Source organism: Phacochoerus africanus, chromosome 7 (genome assembly GCF_016906955.1).
Source record: "Phacochoerus africanus isolate WHEZ1 chromosome 7, ROS_Pafr_v1, whole genome shotgun sequence".
In the NCBI taxonomy this organism is placed as follows: domain Eukaryota; kingdom Metazoa; phylum Chordata; class Mammalia; order Artiodactyla; family Suidae; genus Phacochoerus; species Phacochoerus africanus.
The window spans coordinates 65491774-65508081 of NC_062550.1; the positions used below are offsets into that span (position 1 = coordinate 65491774).

The window sequence follows — 16308 nt, forward strand, 5'->3', positions numbered from 1 at the left end:
GAGGTCATTGGAACCTCCAAACTATAGCCTATAGATCAGAAGCCCAGGCGGCAACCTGACTTGTGAATGGCATCTGGAATTGTGTGTGTGTGTGTGTTTGTGTGTGTGTTGGGGTGGGGGGAGCAGTATTGCAGGACTGAGCCCTCCTTAACTGTGGGATCTTAAACTATCTCTTGAGTTGAATTATGAGCCACCCAGATGGAGAATGGGAATTACTGGTGTGGGGGAAAAACCCACACGCATGTGGGAATTTGTGTCAGAATCCTATAAACCTAGAAAATCAGTACAGACTGTAAAAGAAAAAAGTAAATCAACCACTCACGAAGTCAAAAAAGAAGAGAAAATAGAAAACAGTTTTGGTGTCTAAAAAGAGGACTGACAAATGATAAATGATTGAGTAGATCTGAGAAAGGGAGTCCATACCTGGCCCGAGGGAAACTCTAAAGTGGCCCATTATTCATTACAGAATTTAGAACGGGAAGGTGAGAACTTACTTGTGACACCTGAATCCCCACACTTCTTCCTCCTAGTCCATTCCCAGAATTCGGGCAGCCCAGCTGGGTTTTTGCCTACATAACGGCATTTCAAATGAGCTTTTTAGTACCTTGTTCTTAAACAGGATCAGACAGCAAGGACTCAAGGATTTCAAGAAAAGATCTAAGACAAAGCAAATAATCAGTGAAAATGAACGTGGAGAAAATAAATGAGACAATTTGGGGAGTTAAAAACCACAAAAAGTTTATCATTACTCTCTTCAGAGAAATGAAAGAAAAGATTATATCCATGAAACAAAAATAGCTATAACCAAAGACTTGATAATTTTAAAAATTTTAAAAATTAAAAGTATGAGAAGGGAAAAATCCTATTAAAGTATTAGAAATGTGTAAGTTCACAAAATTTCCTTGAAAGTAATGCAATAAAACACAGAGATGGAAAAGGAGGCTGAGGAAATAAAAGTCCAACGTTCAAATATTAGGAGTCTCAGAGAGGGAGAATCCAGAAAACGGGGAAGGGAGGTCAGATTTTATTTAAAGCTAGTTATACCTACAAAATCCTTTTTTTTTTCTTGCTTTTTAGGGCTACATCTGAAGCATATGGAGGTTCCCAGGCTAGGGGTCGAATCAGAGCTGTAGACACTGGCCTACTCCACAGCCACAGCAACACCAGATCCAAGCCACATCTGTGACCTACACCACAGCTCACGGCAACACCGGATCCTTAACCCACTGAGCAAGGCCAGGGATGGAACCAGTGTCCTCATGGATCTAGTCGGGTTCATTTCCATGGTGCCACGATGGGAACTCCTGCCTACAAAATCCTAAGGGAAACTGCTTTCTTCCTAGAACTTTATGCAGAGAAATGGAAATTTTTTTCTAGTATTTAAGCATGAGGGTAGCACAAGGCATTTCTTAGACATAGATGGTCTCTAAACATTCACTTCTGATATATCTCTTTGCAGCAAGTATCCCCCAAATGAAGAAGTAAACCCCCAAAAAGGAAAAGACATGGGAGATAGAAAATAGGATTTAACACAAAAGAGAGAGATGAAGATAATCTTCAAGATAGTGGAAGTAATTGATAGCTCTTAAGGTATGAAAAAACATGCTTTATGAATATATAAATAAACCTCCATAACCCTCCCATAATAATGTACGTGTACTCACAAAACAGTTAAGTCACTACACCAGGACTGGACAAGGAGAAAGACAAAGAGCCAGAATTTTAACCCACAAAGCTTGGTGTCAGGATCCTAATCATTAGCAGCATTTTTCCTACGTCCCATGTATACTGCTCATCAAAATTATGATATAATTATATTTATAAAGTAGAAGGGCAGGAGAAATGTTCAGATGTGTGTCGTAGTCTCAAAGGTAGGAATAATGGTGAAAAAGGGCTGCATTTTCATCTTCTGTAATGGCAAATCAATAGGTAACGCTCCAAACTTGAAAATAAAAATCGAGAATAAAACTATATGACAAGGCCCTACTGTACAGCACAGGAAACCATAGTCAGTATCTTATAATCATCTATAATGGAAAAAGAATATATATATGTACATACAGAATTTCAAATGAGCTTTTTAAGTGCCCTGGTCTTCAATATGATTGGACAGCAAGGACTCAAGGATTTCAAGAAAAGATCTAATATGAAGCAAATAATCAGTGCAAAATAACCTGAAGAAAATCAAAAAGTCTATGTAATGGAGATGAAAATACCAAAAAGTTTATCATGAGTCTCTTCGGAGGGAGGAAAGAAAAGATTGCATTCCATGAAACCAAAATAGCTACCAAGACTATTCATATTTCAAAAATATTTATGTATTTTAAAGTATATCTTCATGTATATAAAATGACTTTGTTGTATGCCTGAAACTAACACGACATAAACAGAAAATGCACTTATAATGTATATTTGCTATTTAAAAAATTCTATGGTCCTTAAGGTTTCAACTGAAACACGACCACTTTTATGACATCCTTTCCGGTTTTGGGGAATTCTGAGGTGGGAAATGGTGCGATTCCTGCTTAACTGATGCAGAGGTGCCAACCGAAGGACACTGGGCCGCATTACTCAGATACAGCTTGTGAAAATATTTTCCTCTGTTGAATGCTCAATGTATCTTGGATGATCCATAAATCACTGATAGTGTTTTCCCAGTCAGCCTCTTCAAGGGTGGACTTCCCATCCTGGCTTTTTATTGTGTTCCAGCCAATTTGCTCACCCAAGGAAAAGAAAACAAACTCGATGTTCCCAGACGTCACAATTTTTCTCTCCTGCCTCTTAAATATGTTACATAAATTCCATTTTTGCTTTATTTCCCTGTTCTCATATGCAAGTAAATTCCCAGTGTTAACTAATCAGACCCTCTAAGGAAGGTCTTATTGACCAGACCTACAAGGCCAACTCAACAAGACTCTAAGCTCTAATTCCTGACCAATACTTGGACCGGAAACAAACCATTACAAGGTATTCTGTCCTGCTCTAGTTGCCCCCAAAGCACAGACAAAGCCAGACATCACCTCCTCCTAGGCAACCTTCTGTCAAACCCACTTTCCCTGAGAAGGGAGCGGCAGTATTAGCCTTGTGTAAAAAATACATTCCCACCTTCAGGTCTCATACATTAGGAGCTTTGTGCTAACAGAGTCATTTCCTCCTGCTCAGTAGATGTCAACACATCCTCTCAGATAGTGCTACCACAGTGGACATAGCCCTGACTATAGGAGTTTCAGGCTTGGAAAGATAAAAAAATGACTTTAAAAAATGTGGGTTTTGAGAATTCCCTGGTGCCTCAGGGGGTTAAGGATCTGGCTTTGTCACTGCTGCCGCTTGGGTTACTGCTGTGGCCCAGGTTCCATCCCTGACTTGGGAACTTCCACATGCCAAGGGAAAGGCTCCTCCCCCCAAAAAATGTGTTGTTTTTTTTTTCCCCCTATTGTAATGACCCCAGAAAACCCAAATTAAGCGGTAGAGGATAGAAAGTGCAGCTTCACGGTGAGGCTGCATATTTATGTCATTTGGGCTTAGAAAGGGGTATCACAGAATCTCCACTGCCTAAAATTAGAGGAAAGACCTTCCAGGTCTAGAACAATGGGGCAAAAGTCCTATTTCCTAACCATTTTGTTATTATTTTTTTTCAGTTTGGACACAGCTTAGAGCTCTGCTGCAAAGAATTCATAATTATCATCCATTTGATCACCACCACCACCACCCTCTGCCCTATTCATTTTCAGGCTCTCATCACTTCATCCCTTTTTGTTTTGTTGGTTTCATGACCGCACCATTGGTATATGGAAGTTCCTGGCCCAGGGATTGAATCCAAGCCACAGCTGCAACCCACGTATGCAGCAGCTGTGGCAATGACAGATCCTTTAGCCCACTGTGCTGGGCCAGGGATTGAACCCGGACTTCCACAGTGACCTGAGCTGCTGCAGTTAGATCCATAGCCCATTGTGCCATAGCAGGAACTCCTTTCATCACTTTTAAGTGGGATTTTTACAATATGCAAGGAAGACCTGCCTTCTTCACACTTCAGCTTAGATCTCAAACTTTCCTCAGTATCTTTCTGAAAACTTGATCACATGGAACTCTCCTGCTAAGAAACTTCCATCACAGTCTTCAGGTTGAGTATCTGAATCACTCATTACAAGGCTTAACACCATAATTTTCTCCTTCAGCTTCTGCTCTCTCTGTCCTTTTTTACAACATATAATTCAAACTAAACAAATGTTTACTAAAGGAAAGAAACTAATCAAAAGTGAATAGTTAAAGAAGCAAGAGGAAGGAAGATGGAGAATTGATTTTCCCATTTATACCCATATATATAAATACACATTTTAACTTCATGGCTTCCAAATGCATATCCTCCTGTCCAGAACCCAGAGTCCCATAATAGCAAATCCAGCAATTTTTGTGGCAATTTTACAAACGTGGCAAAGTATAGAGGTCCAATACAGAACATCTTTTTTTTTTTCTTTTTCACAATTTGAAGCTTTCCTCATTCAATCTCAAGGAAAACAATTTTTTCTCATTGACACGTGCACCTTCCTTGCTGCTTTTGTGTACTAGACTTTGTCTCAGATTAACTTGGTTTATATTTTGCTATCAAATGCCTTTCCCTCATTTTATTTGTTTTATTTTATTTTATTTTGTCTTTTTAGGACCACACCCATGGCATATAGAGGTTCAGTCCAAACCTCCATCAGATTTGGATGGACGCTAGGGGTAGCTGCTGACCTACACCACAGCCATAGCAAAACGGCAGCTCAAGGCGCCACCTGATCCTTCACCTACTGAGCGAGGTCAGGGATCAAACCCACATCCTCATGGGTGCCTGTCGGATTCATTAACCACTGAGCCACAACAGGAACTCCTCCCTTGTTTTAGAAATCACTGACTTTCTCCCTAAATCCGGTCTCCGCTAGTCTCCCCCAACCTCATAAATAGCTGCACCGTCCACACATTGGCTCAGGTCATTGCTCACATTCGCCCTTACTGTTTTCCTACCGGATCCATCAGCAAGTCCTGATGAGCCAATGATGGGGTCCCAGACACATCCTTCTGACTGCAGTCCTGCTCAGGGATGTAGACGTTGGGGAGTTATCACTTAGCTTCAGCGAACCAACCTTTGGAGCTTGAGAGATTGGTATGAAGAAAAAAAGGGGTTAAAAAAAATTGAGATCAGTGGTGAAAGGGATTGAGCTGATGAACAGATGTCTTAGACTGAGCAGATAAAGAAGTGAAGTCAAAAAGCTGCTAATCTCTGGTGACAAATGGGAGGGCTTCAGGAGTGGAAGAGTCCATGTGGCTAAGGAGAGGGATGGGAGAGGGGAAAGTGGGGCAGAGAGATCTCTTTAGAATAATATCCTTGTAGGTAGGAGTTCTTTCCAGATCTTGTTCTACCTGAGGATATTTTCACTTCTTCCAGACCATCGTATCTAGAATATTTTATGGACTCTGTGCTAATAAAGAGATTCATTTTGGCAGTAGAAAAACAAGTCCCCCTAGGGTGCTATGAGCAATTAAGGCATTTAACACTATCCAGAGGCAATTTCTTTCTTTCTTTTTTGGGGGTGGGGGGTGCACTTGGGGCATATGGAGGTTCCCAGGCTAATAAGAGTGGAATCTGAGCTGCATCTGCCAGCCTCCACCACAGCCACAGCAACTCAGGAGCCTTGTTTGCAACCTACACCACAGCTCACAGCAATGCCAGATCCTTAACCTACTGAGAGATGCCAAGGATGCAACCTGTGTCCTCATGGATACTAGTCAGGTTCATTACTGCTGAGCCACAACTGGAACTCCACCCAGAAGCAATTTGTTAAATGACTCAGGATAAATTCAGATCATCAACAGGTTATACTCACTGAGAACATGTTCCCTCTGGGCTGAGTGAGCATTCTAAGAAAGTATTTATAAGAAGGTGGTACACTAAATAGTCATTTCCCAGATCTGTATTGCTCCCTGAGTACTGGAGCTAATTGCCTAATAAATGAGTGTTCTCCAATATCCCTTCCCTCTACACAGAACACATTAACAGGAATCACATCATCTCCAGTTGTTTGCCTCAATCGACAAATATTTATTGATGAAATAAAGCTACATCAGGTGTGTCTTGATCATAGGCTGGCTGGCGAAAGGACAAATCAGAACACGTCTCAGTGGAATCATAGCAGGCAGGAGAAAATTCGTTGTTGATAGTAAGATTAACAAATACATGTGCATAACAGTTTACAAATCTTATCACTTATGTATAGCTTACTTGATCAGAACACTCTTTGGAGGTGTCATTATCCCCTATTTTAAGAAGAGAAAATGGTGCTTGAAAGACTTTTCAAAGTCACTGGCAAGTAGTTTTCCCCCGAATACACCTAACTTCCTAAATTTTTTCAGTAACAGTACATTTCAGAGGTAGTATGTTATGCGGACAGCTTAGCACTGAACAGTGGGCTGGTGCCCTGGGAAGGATCCCATCCAGTTAGTGCTCCAAGAACAGGACAGGTGATGCTGAGACGCTCCAATAGAAGAATGAATTTCAACCGTGCATCCGCTAGGTGGCAGTAAAGGCCACCACTAGAAGTAAGCATTTATCTAGGGACACGTGGCCTTTAAGTGGTCAAAGTAGGAAAGAGGAAAGAAGCAAAGCAATGGTAGGTAGTTTTTTAGAGTTAAGAAAAGTGTGCGTGGGTATATGCACGCGTGCATCTGTATGTGTGCGTGTGTTTGCGGGGCAGAAGAACTAAAAAATGAATAGAACTGTTACTGCATTCTATGCAGTTTCCTACACTTGCTGATGGGTAGAACCAGAATGAAAGAAAGACTGTGATATGCTCCTACTGTGTTCTCTTAAAATCCCACCTCTGGATTCTGGATTTCCAGTGAGGTATTGTATGACATCCAAAATGATCATCATACTCAGTATAAAAGTGAGTGTTCTCTTGAGAGGAAGGATGCACAAATTCAGTGCATGAATATCTATGGCTATGCCTACACTCTTGTCTTTCTTCATAAATGTATACAGTCTATTCACTGGTAGAGAAGCAAGCAACTTGCAGTTTGCTCTGGGTAAAGAAACTCAATAGCTGCAGGAATCCAAGATAGTTTTGCTGTTTTCCTGTTCAGTAGTAATCAGCATCATTACAGGTTAATTGCAAATATTGGTCACTGGATAAAGAATACAAGCTCCCAACTGGAACATCCCACATCAGAAAATACATGCATCTGAAGAGTTGCAGAGTTGGAACCCATCTTTTCCACAGAATGATGTTTAGATGCTATCCTAAGCTTTCTGAAAGTTAGGGGGAAAACTGGTCCATGTGTCTATGAATCTCAACCAATTCTGAACAGAGCCCCCACACCTCATTTATAAAACCAGAGTTCCCATCAGTTTGGGGAGTGTTCTGGGGTCTCCTTGTGCACCGGAGGCAGCTGCTTTTCTTCTGGCACCGGGGGTAGATCAGGTGCCTTCTGCCCACACCTTGAAACAGTGAAGCGAGTCATGTGAAGGGCTTCTTCATACCCTGGGAGGGTGTCCAAGGAGGTGGACAGCTGGCTGAGGGAGCCGGGGGAGTGAGCCACTGCTAGGATTCTTCGAGCTGCAGGACCAAACGCTGACTGCAGGGCTGGGAAGGGAAGAAGAACTAGAGCTCAAGTCAATGCGGTGTCCTCAGACAGCAGGGACTTACACTACACTTAACTCCTCCATTTTTAACAGGTGTCCGAACCCACTGTCACCCTTGGCCACAGATGTTATGAAAATCCTGTGATGCTTGTTTAGAAACTAACTTCATCCTTTGCTAGGAGATTCCCATCTCCTGGCTTCCTCGAATAATCTAACGTGTGTTGCCTCATCTCACAAACTTGCCCTTTCCCATTTACAGATCTGGAACCCTTTCTATCAACCCACTAAAGTCACAGACTCCTTGGAAATAGTTCTTTCTGCCTTATTTGTCTTTTCTCCAAAATGACCATGACACAAGAAAAGCAGGGAAAGTGAACAACTTGGCAGAGCATTCTCGCTTTTCAAAATAAATATCACAGTGTAGTGTAACCTGCTGTTCTGCCTGATCTTCACTCCAATCTTAGGAAAGAATATAATCCAAAGAAAAGAACAAAAGGGGAAAGAAGGAGTGCTTTATGATCATCAAGTGTTGGAACTAATATTTAATGTATTAAGACCTGGCAAATAAAGAACTGGAAGTACACATGACTAATTTCTCTAAAGTTAAAAATAGTACAGATAATAAGAAATGTATACAAGATCTGAGACATTTTGGAGAAAAGGATATGTTCAGAGCTTAAAATAGTTTTTTTGTTTGTTTTTTGTTTTTGCTTTTTTTTTTTAAAAGGGCCACACCTGTGGGATATGGAAGCTCCCAGGCCAGGGTGGAATCTGACTTACAGCTGCCGGGCTACCACAGCAGCAGCAATGGGCGATCAAGCCACATTTGTGAACTACACCACAGCTCATGGCAATACGGGACCCTTAACCCGCCGAGCGAGGCCAGGGATGGAACCCACATCCTCATGGATACTAGTCGGATTCCTTTCAGCAGTGTCACTAGGGGAACTCCTTAAAATAGTTTTATCAAAATAGCTGTAACCTTGGGAATCCTTCCTCTAAGCCATTTCCAAAATTGTCACCAACATTTCGATTATTTCTTCACTCTATCAGCAGTCAGATAAAAAAACTGAGCACACTGCATCCATGAGAAACCAGGTTATCAGGTTCTGGAAATTAAAGCTACCCTGAGTTTTAGAACCCTTAATACTGCGACCAGTGTTTCTTTTCTTTCTTTTCTTTTTTTTTTTTTTTGTCTTTTTGTCTTTTTTCTAGGGCTAGCCTCGCGGCATATGGAGGTTCCCAGGCTAGGGGTCTAATTGGAGCTGTAGCCACAGGCCTACACCAGAGCCACAGCAATGTGGGATCTAGACGCATCTGCAACCTACACCACAGCTCATGGCAAGGCTGGATCCTTAACCCACTGTGGGAGGCCAGGGATCGAACCCACTACCTCATGGTTCCTAGTCGGATTCCTTAACCACTGCACCATGATGGGAACTCCTGCGACCAGCGTTTCTACACCGTTGGAGCACCTTAAGTATTGTTTTGAGCCTGGATTCACCTGCCCTGTTATTCATCCATGTACTCACAAGTGATGGTGCTTTGCAGAGTGCTGTCATGGTCAAAAGCGATGACGGTCACTTCATAGGGGGGTCGGCCCTCCTCTTCATTTTGCTGACGACTGAGACAGCAGCGGAAGCACACAGAAGTCAGGCCACACAGCAGAAGCAATGCGCCCACGACCACCAGCAACCTGCAAGGACCCCGCACTGTGGTGAGAGTTCGGGGGGGCGGGGGGCTGGGTTGTTTCCCAGCTTAGGTGGAATCAGTCTTCAATGTCTGCGTTTTTAATTCTTGTTTCGATATTTTATAGAATGACTCAAGATTTTAACACTTAGGCTTTCCCTTCACGTGAATACTTTCTTCTTTTGGCAGCAAGGCTAAGTCCATTCGCTGGAACAATTAATAACAGATTTGATGTGGTTCAGAGGGGCTGCTTTTTACTGAAGTAATCTCTGCGTGACTTGTTCTAGAGCTGACCCCGAGAAAGTACACAATCGTCCGTTGATGTTGGCCCAGGAGATGGTATTGAAATAGGAAATCCTGGCTTATTGTCACATAGGTTAGAAATGAGGTAAAGAAGTTTTAACCCATGAGATGCTAGATAAGTAGGCTGGCTCTCTCAGACCTTTCTTTCTTCCTGCTGTCAAAATACTTAAAAACCGAAAATATTACCCCTGAGAAAAAGTCCCTTTTAAACAGCTTTCTGGGTAATAGTGATGAAACTTACCATATGTACCAGAGATGTACCCAATCCGTGGTCAGGCAACTATGGAGAAGAATAAAAATTTTTTGCAATAAAACTATAGTCAATGTCCCTTATAATTCCGGAATCAGAAATATGAATCACAAGATATAATGCCTTGCTATAATAAAAGCATCACAGGTTATATTATAATGTCATTGTAACCAGCTGAATCTATTATGAAATGGGATACCTTTAGTAGTGACTTTTATCATAAATAGTATTGTGTAAATCATTATAAGATAGACTAAACTAGTGGTCATGAAAATGATGTTGATAGAACATGTAACCATGGCCCCTGGAAACAGTGTTAATGACAATTCCCAAGAAAGAACTTGCAATGCAAGTTTACAAAGAGTGAAAATGAAACCTCAGAGTTAAGGTTTGACTATATTTTTGGTCAGTAACATTTAAACATAAAGAAAATTTCAGTTATAAACATAAAAATTTGTAATTCATGTTTTGCAAATTGTTGCAAAAACAGCCACCATATAGCTAAACAACCAGGTCCTACTGTCTAGCACAGGGAACTATATTCAATATTCTGTAATAAACCATAGTGGAAAAGAATATGAATATATGTGTATATGTACATGTATGCATAACTGAGTCAATTTGCTATACGCCAGAAAATAATACAACATAGCAAATGAATTATACATCAGTAAAAAATAAAAAGCAGAAAAAAAGAAAAAAAAAGAGAGGGAGTGCCCATTGTGACCCAGCGGGTTAAGAACCCGACATAGTGTCTGTGAGGATGCGGGTTTGATCCCTGGCCTTACTCAGTGGGGTGAGGACCTATCGCTGCTGCAAGCTAGAGCGTAGATGGCAGATGTGGCTCAGTATTGGTGTTGCCACGGCTGTGGCATATGCTGGCAGCTGCAGCTCCAATTCTTGACCCTAGCCTGGGAATTTACATTTAAAAAAAAGAGAACAAAAACAAAACAACAGACCAAAAAAGGAAAAGAAAGAAAGAAAAAAAGGGCCACTGTAAAACCATAAGGATGTCCCCCATAAAAAGGGCTTTAGATTCTCACATTCAGGGTCAAAACTGAGGCCAAATAAGACAAGGGCAAAATGTAGAAACCGACTTCATTAGAAAACTCATTAAATACTCTGAATGAACCAGGGCAATTATCAGTTTTCACTCTAGGATGAAAAACACATGGACTTTATGGGAGAAGACGTGTGGGGACACTGCAGGAGTGTGGGGTGGGGTGGAGGGGAGGGCAAAGGTTTGTCTTTGAAGATAATTACATGTGCTCATACTTGCTGGTATAATGGTCTGTTGAAATCTGTTGAAATCCATGTCTACACTCTCTCTGTTTGCACAGTTGTAGACCGTGCAGTTTGCCTTTTCACCGCACAGCATCTTCTCTGCGTGTTCTCACATTCCCATTTGTTCAAAGCCCCTGATTCTATTAAAAATAACTCTTCCTGGGGTGGTGTCTAAAAAACTTCAGAAAGCATGTGACAAGAAACAATAGGCCATCCGCTTCCCCCGGGTTTAACAGACTTGGCTGTTGGGAAACTCTTCCCATGGCTAAATATGTGTTTTCCTTCAGCCTAAGTAAGATCTGCTCTGTTCAGTAGTTTCCCCCCAAGAGAAAGGAATCTCTTCCTTTTTTATCTTTTCTGTCCTTTGTGTTTACGTGAACCTAATCAAGACAGTTTAGGTTAAGGGATAAGCACCTCAAAGTGACAGCTAAATGAAGTCTGCAATAATTGCTAATGTGCCCTAAAAAATAGGAAATGAGGCGTCTTTGGCAATTCCCCGAATATATCTGCCTGTGACTGATGAATCCAGACTATCTTGGTGAGTCACTGAGAAGCATAGGAGGAAAGGCTTTTGCAAATCTCTGTAACTGTTACATTGAGATTAGGTCTGCTATTTTGATAGGAAGATTGGCTTTGGAAAACATGCAGTCAGCAGTACTATTTTGAATCCTTAAGGTGACACGAAGGCATGTCTGTTTGGGGACAACCCCCGTCTGTGAAGTCAATGCATCGATGCCCCTTTAAGTAGAAATAAGGGAAATCACAGATACTTAATGAGATTTTGACCCAGATTTTGACCCCGTCTGGGGTGTGGATGTCTCTGTCTGCCTCTCCCCGCTCCCCGTGGGGACGCCCAGATACTTACTGTTCAGGACTGACACAGTTCTCCTCACATCTTGCCCAAGGAAGCTGTAGGAAGGAAAATAATCTCAGACAGGAAAATCATCTTAACGGCTCTGCTCAGCAGCCTATGAATCCTCCCTCGTGACATTGCTGTGAGGTTAGCTGGCGAGAGCAGGGCAAATTCAAGGACAAGGTCATGGGGTCAGCCCTGTCTAGGGCTGTTTGCATCTCTCCCATGCCTGTTCTTTATCAAATTTGAAGTGGGAAAACTTGGAAGAGCAAATATCTAATCTGGTTTTTTTGGTTTGTTTTGTTTTGGGTTTTGTTTTTTCTGGTGGTAGGTGACCATCACTGCCTTTGTGAATAAGAGGCAGCATTTATATCAATAATTTTTTATCTTAGACATTTTCTGATCTGCCCCTCAGGGTATTGTTATTGTCCTCCTAATTCTCAGTTACAAACTGCATTCATTCCCTCAGGGCATCACTAATTCACTGTACAAGAGAAGAGGGGGAAAGGGGAGGGGAAAAGTTACATATTGACTAGTGCCAATATTATGTGCCAAGCAGACTGGCACATTTTAAGATTTGAAATTTTAAGATTTCAGGGCATCTCATCACAATAGCAATGGAGGTGGGTATATTTAACCCTGTTTTGAAACATGAAGGGACTAAGGCATAGAGGTTTAAGTAACATGACAAACTGCTCACATCTATTGGTTTGGCCAGGATACAAATACAAATCAAACTCTAGCATATATGTGTGTGGACTGAATTTCTTACCAACAGCTCCTTACATTGTCATCAAGTTCCTTCTACTCCCAGGAAAGGAAACGCCCTTCCTTCTTCTACCTTATATTACCGTTGATTTTCTCCCGCGGAAGCCTCTCTAGGTAAACTTTTGCTCTAGACACTCTTTCTCTCTTCCAATAACTTGGACAGCTTGACATCTCAGCAATAAAGAACGCAAAGTTCCTCTAAAAAAAGATGGAGAAGAGTTCCCGTCCTGGCGCAGTGGTTAACGAATCCGACTAGAACCATGAGGGTGAGTGTTCAATCCCTGCCCCTGCTCAGTAGGTTAACGATCCGGCGTTGCCGTGACCTGCGGTGTAGGTTGCAGACGCGGCTCGGATCCAGCGTTGCTGTGGCTCTGGCGTAGGTCGGTGGCTACAGCTCCAATTCGACCCCTAGCCTGGGAACCTCCACATGCCGCAGGAGCGGCCCAAGAAATGGCAAAAAAAAAAAAAAAAAAAAAAAGATGGAGATGTGTACTTATTGGGAGTCTGTTGGCGGAGGCAGGGAACACGAATGGTCCTTACAAATCGCGTGAAAAGGATTTGTCGCAGGACTAACAGCTGATCTCTGCAGACATTTCCTGAGTTTTGTTTTAATTTAAAATAGTTGGCTGTTAAGCATGACAAAGTGTGTTTCCTCAACCCACCCCTGTTCCTAACCGAAGGTTAAAAAAAAAGAAAAAGAAAAAGCCCAAAGTGCTCAGCAGATAAAATCCCTCTTTTCAGAACTGTTGCAAAAAGAGAAGAAGAAGCAAGAAAAGAAGGGAAGGGAAGGACAAGGAAGAGAAGAGGAAGCAAGAAGAAAATCCAAGAAAAAGAGAGGGAAAAAAGACGCTTACTGGTATATAGGAGGCAAAACAGACTGCACCCGCCCTGCCCCGACCTCTGCAGGAAATTGACGCCGGCCCATTTCTTCATTTGGTTTCCTTCTTAATAGATTTCAAAGCTGTATAAACTTCCCCCCGACAGTGGTTCAGAATCCCTACGTCCAGTGACCCTTCTCAGCTAATGAGTTACTCAGGATCTTCTGATTTTTTGTTGAGAGATGTAAAAAGGGGCAAAGTGTTTTTAAAGACTTCTCTTTCTTATCTGTGATCCCGAGGCATCTGAACTGTTAGATCAGTAAAAGGACTGATGTGGGGAACACTAGGGGAATTACGTAGGTAGTTTTAAAATTTTACTTGGGATTTTGAGGGATAGGTGATAAGTTAAAAGAGAGAAATGTACAGGAGACACTTCTAAATCGTCATCGCTGTCCTACTTGTATATATGTTCCTGTTTTCACCCATGTCATTAGTCCCCTGTGCCCTACGTAACTTTATACTACTATGGGAATTCTAGTTATTCTTTCTAGTTATTCTTTCCCCACCATCACTTTGGTTCTATACGTCTTTCCCCCTCTTTCATTTGCCCCCAGATTCTTCTGAGAGTTGATTTACTTGAGAAACAAACAAACAAAAGCCTTATTTTGGCGTTTTCACGACTCACCTGGATGAAATACACCAGGGCAGAGGTCATCAGGGCTGGAGCTTGAATGCCCATTGGGCTGGATTCCCTTTTCCCCAGATCAGGCACTGGGTGTCCACTGCCTCCTTTCCGTGGTCTGTGCCATGTCTGTCTTCTTGACCTACAGGACTTAAGGAGAGAAACTTTTCTCAGCAATAGATCAGGTTTTCCTTCTCTCTCCCTCCTTCTTTCTCTCCTCTCACTCCCTTGGGCTGCTGTTCTCTGTGGTTTTCCTCTCCCCTTCCATCCTGGCATCTTTAGTTCCATCACTGGCTTGAAGCTCTCCCCATTGGCTTCCCTTTGCCTTCCCTTCTTCTCCTTTGAATCCTTTCTCTATGTCCTTAACTTTCTCCCACTGCCCTGCAAGGAAGGCATTCAAGGAGGACACATCAGTATCTGGAAGGAGGTATTTTTCTAGGCAGTGGTGAGACACTGGACTCCAAGGAGAATCAAAGGCAAGCTGAGGGCCACCAAATAAGTTGTCTTCTCCATCAGAAAGGGAGTACTATTCTTGGCCCTTCACCCAAGCACTCCAGGGAGATGGTTGCAAGTTGAAAGTCACCCTACAAATTTCCAGTCACTCCCTCTCCCTGTGATTAGCCCTCCTCTCTTGCTCTTTGAAACCCTCCCCTTCACTGTGTTGATAATCAACTCCCCTGGTTCTGGGTCATTTATTCCTAGACACTGAAGTAGGGCTGAGAGGTTGCCACATGAACTGGAAAGCGCTCCCATCTTTGGAGAAGGCAGATTTGAAGATTAGAATATCTGGGTGCTGTCCATGAGATTTCCCCCCTCCACCCTGACTTCAATTTCCACTGAAATAGTTAAACTTTTTTTTTTTTTTCACACTGAGATTCAAGAGCTATAAGTCTCTCCCTCTCTCTCTCTCTTATATATAAAGTCAGAGCGAAAACAAGTGCACATGGAATGGACATAAAATATTTGTAAAGAAACATCTCTACAGGGACAAAGAAATGGCTGTATAAATGATGTATGCTTACACCAGTAGACTTTTACTTAATAATAGAAAGGATTAAAACATATTAAAAGTACAGAATATTTCATAAAAAAATTATGAATTTCTTCATAAAAAGAACGGGAAAAATTCTTCTCATAAGAGTTGGAAAAAAACAACTTTCAGATCCTTTCTAATTTGGAAAGTCTGATTTTACTATTGGGAGGCTTTGGGATGGGGTGATTCTAAAAAGCCATCACATGGCTTAACAATGGGACATGAGAATGGAGAATATAAACTTAACTTTTTTTCTTAGCTTGGGAAAGCAAATAGCTTTTCTTTTGAAAGAAAAGCCTGGTGTGGTCCTGGCGATTCAAAATCATTCAGTTCCAAAACTAAATGAGCACTGCATTATTATTATTTTTTTCTTTCTATGGCCATACCCACAGCATATGGAAGTTCCTGGGCTAGGGGCAGAATCAAAGCTACAGCTGAGGTCTACACCACAGCCAAGGCAACACTGGAATGAGATATTTTTCTGTTTTTCTGCGACCTACACCATGGCTTGCAGCACCTCTGGATCCTTAACCCACTGAGTGAGGCCAGGGATTGAACCCATATCCTCACAGAGACAACCTCAGGTCCTTAATCCACTGAGTCACAACAAGAACTCCTGCATCATTTTTTTTTTTAAATGTAAGTGTACTTTCCGAATTTCTGCAGAAAGCTTGGCCAGGTAGGAGGTATCTTATAGGACAAGAGAGTAGAATTCTAATCTTGGTCCTCCACCAAATCGTAATGTAGTTTCTCCATCCTCAATTTTCCCACTAATGAACTTGAAATGGAATACTCACTTGACCTGCCCTAGATGCTGTTTCATAGAGAAAATACAATCAGAGACATGAAGGCATTTTTTATCAGACTGTTTCTCTTCAGAGTGTCATGTACATGGACGTACAGTATCATTGACCTTGGCCCTCTCTTTCTTTCTCTTGTCAGAGAGGCAGTAGGGCATCATGGCTAAGACAGGTTGTCTGGGATTAAATACTTACTTTGTGGCTTATTAG

General features: G+C 41.9%; 1 protein-coding gene across 1 annotated transcript; it reads right to left on the reverse strand.

The window, feature by feature from the left end:
- Positions 1 to 6050: 6050 nt before the first annotated feature.
- TMEM52B (transmembrane protein 52B) lies at positions 6051 to 14787 on the reverse strand. The gene is made up of 5 exons (XM_047788568.1): positions 14269 to 14787; positions 12010 to 12053; positions 9852 to 9890; positions 9151 to 9314; positions 6051 to 7619 (listed from the first exon to the last, which is right to left on the reverse strand). Exons 1-5 carry the CDS (start codon positions 14551 to 14553, stop codon positions 7381 to 7383), a joined length of 771 nt encoding a protein of 256 aa, XP_047644524.1. The 5' UTR covers positions 14554 to 14787; the 3' UTR covers positions 6051 to 7380.
- Between the last annotated feature and the right edge of the window lie 1521 nt (positions 14788 to 16308).

Coding starts and splice junctions, on each gene's coding strand:
- TMEM52B (XM_047788568.1), bottom strand. CDS start 14,553: ATGGAACTAAAGATGCCAGGATGGAAGGGGAGAGGAAAACCACAGAGA. Junction 12,054..14,268: donor CCCTGGTGTATTTCATCCAG/GTGAGTCGTGAA, acceptor TCCTTCCTACAG/CTTCCTTGGGCAAGATGTGA. Junction 7,620..9,150: donor TCTGCAAAGCACCATCACTT/GTGAGTACATGG, acceptor TTCCCTTCCCAG/CCCTGCAGTCAGCGTTTGGT.